Genomic DNA, 6,498 nt, shown 5'->3' on the forward strand with positions numbered 1-6,498 from the left:
ATTGTCCTTGAAGCGATGTGCACAGCTAGTTGCCGTAAAAGATTGAGTGTCAATACGTTTTATGAATACACATTGTCCACTTAGCAGCCAATTAATTCCTGCAATCGTTATATAAAAAATATAACAATTGTTTATAAACAATAAAAGTGATATTGTATATATTCCTTGAGCTGGCCTCAATTCAAGGTTTAGATGTCTCCCTCTGCAGGAAAACAGTGATTTTTATATTGAAGGAGGGGAGAATAAAATGTCAATCTAAGTATGAACCAACACACCAGTTGTAAGGGAAACATAACATACTGGCAGATATACATTTCTCAGCATCACAGATATTTATTTCCAGGGTTGTCAAATGACTGCCATAGGTGCGAGTCAAAAACCTGTTTACACAGGCCATAGGACTGCATGCTATGGTTCTTGGAAGAGAACACCCGAGGATTTTGGAACCACAAAATCTTTACTTGGTGACATCAGAGTTCCATTATTTGTGTAAAGCATTGGTGTTACACCTTGCAAACTTTTTAAAGAGTAAGTGTGAGTTGTCCCTGAGAGTCCTAGTTACATGGCTATTACACCTATCCAAATGTTTTAATGTATTGATATACTGATGTGGAATTTTTCAAAACAGGCAGAAATCAGAAGAGAATATTTATATGCGTGTGCTCAGTGATGGGCTTGCTTTAAGCTAAATTAATCTTATTTATATTTCTTTTCGCCCTGTAGGTTTTCTGTCGGTGACTCCTAAGTATCATCCTTATTTTAAGACCATGACACTGCTGTATGAGAATGGCAGAGGGACACCCACCCAGTATACTCACCGCCTGGCCGTGCTTAGCATTTTCAGCTCCTTGTGCCTTTCGAATCTTCACGATACACATCCATGTGACTATGATCGACAGTTTGGAAAGAAAAGAACCTTTAGCTATTTTGTTTTCTATTTTTTTTCTCCATTTTGTTAATTTTTTTTTTTTTGTGATGGTGTAAATGGGTTTTTATATTTTCAACAAATTATTTTGTAAAGACTGAACTTTTACTACTTTATTCTTTTGTTTAATCCTGTAAATGTTGAATTGCTGTTCATTTTTTTTCAATGTTTGGTAACTGGTTAGGAAGACTTGCAACTGGCTGTATGTTCGTGATGCACTGTTCACTGGCTGAATCTACTGGTCTGTTTTTTTTTGTTTTTACTTGTGTATGACTTCCACCATTTCTTGGTGGGTGAGCATGTGTGAAGTATACAGCGGTTCTCTTTCATTAAGGCACATTGGAGCTGCTGTAGAGCTAGCATTTGTTTATGACACTGTGTAGACTTTAAGCAAAGCGTTTGCTATGTCCCATTCAACACATTTTTGGCAGCCGAGATTGTCAAATTCTCAGAGTGTAGTCAGATGCAGAAATGCTGATGCAAGTGCCACTGAAAAGCTAACGTCCATCCAAACTTCAGGCCCCTTTATTTTAAACATGGCTGATGAGCTGAATCCCTGTCCTCTTGTATGCTTAGAACATTCTTCATGAGTTCTCTGAAGTATTATATAAAATATACAGCTAAGAGGATGAAGCCCTGTTTTTGTAGGCCCTAACAGTTGGGTAGATCTGAGAACAGAGGACTTGATTCACAATAAGTTATTAAATATTTTCTCCAATCATTCTTTGATCCATAACCACCAGTTCTCCTTTCACTTGAGGCAAAAAGGAAAATGGTGCCTATGAGTAAGACATCACCAGATATGTCCCACAGTCTGCATGAAGAACAAGACAGGTTGTTCAGTTCGCTGGCTTTTTCTGCAAAATTAGGGTTAGAGTATCTTTCAGCAGCACAAAGCAGAAGTGGCCATTTTTTAAACGTAAGAACACATATGTCACCTTTTGTGGCTTACTGGTCCTTGAATGTGGTGGCTGCATTAACGTTTTAGTTTGTGCAAGAATTGAAATATTCACATATGAAATTACAAACATTATCAGCTAAATTGTTTGTAGTCAGAATGAACCGACTAGGGATGACAACATCACTTCACCATAGATAACAGTGGGTGAAAGTTGTTCCCTGGAGCTGGAAATGTATTACTGCCAGGACCACCAAGTAAAAATAAAGGAAAATCAACCCTAAAAGAAACCTAATGCAAACACCACAACAAGAACTGATGAATTGCAATATATAACATGTATTCTTGGGTTTAGATTTCTAATACTATACTGAAATTAGTTTTTCAATATATACTAAAGAATTTGTTGCCTGTGTAGACTTAACCCTCTTAACAACCTCTGCATGGATGTCCCTGTAAATCTTTATGCTGCCTTCTTATGCTTGTTTAGTGTAGCTTTTAAAATGGCCTCCTCTGTTGTGTGTGGGTGCCAGGTACCTTCCATACGCAGAAAACATATCACCACACTGCACAAACCGAGCAGCTAGTCCAGGACTGTGTCCTACACTCTATGCTAAACCTTTTGCTGGAATATACCACCTTCAAAATCTAAAAAGCTTGAAACCTGCTGCTCAATAATATTTTGGATAAATTCCACCTTGGTCATTCTGGTAAATCCACTTAGCAGCTCAGCAGCAATATTTGCTTGCCTGGAGTACAGTTTTAAAAAATGCGGCTTTGCTCTCATGTGACCCACGACTCTGATTTGTTAAGTCTTTTTGCGGATCTTCTGTTTTTCTTTGAGAAGAATGAAAGCAATACATTTTATTTGTACTTCTGATGTTAGAGCAAGGATGTCTAACAAAATTTTAGTTTGTGTCCCTCTTGTACATTGCAGCAATGTGATGTAGGGCTTTTTTTTTTTTTCTTTTTTGTTAGTGAAAGAGTCGGTCTGATGCAAAACAATGTACATTATGTGCTATAATGGGGAGTGCAGGGGGCTGAAATGTGGACTTGTCATGTTGTAGCAAACACAATTCTGCATTGACAGAGTTTATGGCAGGTGAAAGCTGCAGTTTTTTTTATTTTCTTGTCATGAAAGCAAGACATTAATCCTGGTATAGGCACCACCGTTATTCTGTATTTATAGCAGTGCTACAGGGCGCTGAGGTTCTGAGAAGCAACTTGAAAGAAGAGAGTTATAGATACTATATTGTCTGTTTGTAACACCCACAGTATAAGCAGATCTCGGTGCCGGTCCTGCTTACTTATCTTATAGGTTGCTTAGCCAAGAAAAGTGACCATGTCTGCATAAAGCCCACACTTCTTGCCGACCCCCTACATTTCCAAGCCCTTGCGTATAAAGCGAGGCTTCTCAGCTTGGGAAATACATGACCTTTCTATGCGGCAGTGCTCAGGGCTTCAGAACAAATCACCGGGCCCCAACACTGTCACATGGGTGGATGTGATGATGTTAGCCCCCTTTTCTAATCTAAGATACCGGCTGACACCAAAGCTTTAGGCTGATTTTTGCAGCAGGCAGTGAGGAAGCTTGGCTTGGTTAAGTAAGCATGCTTAGGTGGATGGGGTGTGTGCTGACTGTGTGCTAACACAACTAAAATTTAGGTTTCTGGGTGAAGTTTAGCTCATAGTGTGAAAGTAATTAATGGTCCCTGATGCCAGTTTTCAACAGCATTTTTCAAGAGGCTGTAAGGCATTGTGCAAGCTGCACACATAAACTGCATCAAAGCATGGGCAGGTTAAGTAATGTCTTCTTGGGGATGAGCATTGGCTTTACTAAGTATATATTGTGTATTCATTACTAAGGTGTTTACAGACCATATTAACCACTCATTCCCTGCCAAAAGATTACTTTCCACTATATCTGACCTATCCAACAGCCTAGAATTGCCATGGTAGCAGGCATATAGGGAATGCTGCAAGGTTTAACATTGGGTTTGGATGGAGCTTACACTTGCTAAGACCTCGTATAAGAAGTAAGCAAAGGAACCTCCCTGACCTTTTTCTTTCCAGTATTGTGTGTTCTAGAAGATGACATTGTCCACATTGTTCCTCATAAAAACCCGACCTTCTTCATTCTGTCAGAGTATAGACAATGGTTTACACCAGCATCCCCCAGCATTAAATGCTCTTGTGTATTATATTCCATTGTTCCTGTTCTTTTTTCACCCTTCTTCATCAGCACCATGATGTATTTATATTCCTGTGAAAGTGTATTTTAAGTCTGTATTTACCATTTAATATACAGTTAACTAAGTTATAGAAATTCATGAAAAAAGACTTGATGTTTTGGCAGTAAAAAATAGAAAAATCTTTCCAAACAGCCGGCGGAACTGTAAATGGTCGATAACTGTATTTATGGTACTGCTTGATGGGGTGTTGTTCCTCAGTTCATCCCATGTACATGTATGTATATATATATAAATAGTGCAAATGTTTGCTTCCGCATGTACTTTGTTCCTTTTGCAGGTGGTGTAATTATAATATTATAATATGTGTTGATTTTGCTATATTATAATATTATGATATTTGTGTGCATTTTTTATCATTTGAGCCCTAAATTGTTTTCCTTCCCTTCCTCATTTTGTCATTCTTGTTGGTTGGGCTCTTTACCTTTATGTGCCAGAGACTTCAGCCTTTCCAATTCTCATCTGTAGTGTATGGCCAGTCTCTCACGCACCAAATAGACTCCAGCCCGTCTGCCAAATCTAAATAACGGAAGGGTGGGTGACCTCCACATTCTATCCGATTGCCATTGCAGTGTTTAGGGTTTTCTACCGAAATAGACATTTGTGTTTTAAAGGGATGCGTCCGCCAGTATCTGATGCAAATGAGCATGCTGCAGTGTCTCTTGACTGTTTTATAGCTACCCACAGAGGTAGTTATTCAACTGGCAGCGTATGGACTGTTTTTGTGGTGAAGATCTGGTAGCACAATGTCTTAGCCACAGCTTTATTTTGCCAATGATGCCATGGGGACTTGTCCTGGATTGTCACCCACCAGTGTAGCTTGAGCTTTGTTCTGAACTGATGCTGGAATTTGGATCGCCTTGTCTAGATCTTATTGAATTCAACAAAAGAGTAGGTGCTTACCAAATATACAAATCCTAAAATTGATGTTGGTAGTTCATTGTGTTTCTGAGGGGCAATTGACAGAACTCCTTTACATGCCAGTTAATTGGAAGATGAGGTTGTTTTTACCTGATCAGCTAAGAATGCAGAAAGCTAAAACATGCAGATTACCTGCTGATCTGAGCTCCATCACATTGTTTTCAACATCATTTTGGAAAATTAGAATACAGAGAATCCACATCTACCTCTGGGATTGGTTGTCTCGGTCAATATGCAGCATAAAAGCGGGGAGTTCTGTCAATGGCACCCCCATGATTTTCAAGGCACAATTAGCAACTGTATCAAGCAGCAGTCTAGCTAGAATAAATCAATGCTTAATCTGTAACCCAGTAAGAGGAAAATATATCCTGGTATTGGTGTGTTCTTTTGCCTTGATGTTAAAGGTTTAATAAACCTATGCATAGCAAATAGAGAAAGGGAAGCACAAGCCTGAAACACTGTAATGGTAGTAGAGGAAAAAATCTTCAACTTGCAGCATGCTTATTTCCACTGCAGGGTAGGTAGATGCCCCTCAATAGAATTCCTGCTTTAAGGGGACACTTGAAAACAATTAACTGGCTAATGCCAAGGAGCAAGCAGCATACTTTAGTGGTGCCTACACAATTGAATTCACTTTTAATTCCTTTTTTTTTTTTTGTTTTTTTAATTTTAAGGAAACATTTCTGTTTGCGTTTTCTGCTCTCTAACAGAGACTCACTTCAAATTTATATCTTGAGAAAGTCTGAAAATAGTTTTTGAAAAACAATGTTATGGTTAAAAAAAATAAAATATTTTTATAAATATATAAGCAGTAAAAGTTGTAAATACAGTCACTCAGAAAGCTTTATAAGAACTTCAGAGAGAGACAAAAAAAAAAAGTTTAAAAAAAGAAAAAAAAAAACAGTGGTACCCTTATATCCTTCATAGTCATTACTCTTGTAAATCTGTTAATAGAGTAAGCTTATTTCAATATTTCAGGGGATTTTAAATGGTTTAAGAATAAATATTTAAATTCTGCTTGTCGTGTCATGTTTTTTCTCTTCTTGCAGAACAGATCTTGTGCCCATCCACTCCAGTGCATACTGAAATCACAGATTTTTATTTGCAGACCGGACCTGTGCTTTGTGTACACCGCAATGTGAATATACTTTGTACTGTGTTGGGGGACAAGCAGTTGTTGGTTGTGGTTAGAATATCATGGATTATTATATGGACATCAATAGTAAACCAGCAGAGTTTACAAAATAACCTTTATTTGCAAGTGTGACTACACACGTTGTGTATATGTTTACATAGAAGACCTTTATTAGCATCAAAGACAGTACAACTTGATGTTCTCAACTGTGCAAATGTCATGTACAGCAGTTACTTAGATCTAAAGTTCCATCACATTTAAACTTCCATAATAGAATATTAAACATTTTGTTAAATGTGTTTATTATGGCCACTCATTACACAGGGCAAAGAAAAACAGTTGACTACTTTTCCCCAACTTCTTTCCTAAC

General features: G+C 37.9%; 1 protein-coding gene across 1 annotated transcript in view; it reads left to right on the forward strand.

Moving 5' to 3' along the window:
- The window catches only part of STK26 (serine/threonine kinase 26), a 51,586-nt gene extending 45,576 nt beyond the window's left edge, over positions 1 to 6,010 (forward strand). The window contains exon 11 of the mRNA XM_072430651.1: positions 724 to 6,010. Coding sequence (XP_072286752.1) covers positions 724 to 745 — 22 coding nt within the window. The 3' untranslated portion in view covers positions 746 to 6,010. The remainder of the gene's footprint in view (positions 1 to 723) is intronic.
- The last annotated feature ends 488 nt before the right edge of the window (positions 6,011 to 6,498 follow it).

Source organism: Pyxicephalus adspersus, chromosome Z (assembly GCF_032062135.1).
Source record: "Pyxicephalus adspersus chromosome Z, UCB_Pads_2.0, whole genome shotgun sequence".
In the NCBI taxonomy this organism is placed as follows: Eukaryota; Metazoa; Chordata; class Amphibia; order Anura; family Pyxicephalidae; genus Pyxicephalus; species Pyxicephalus adspersus.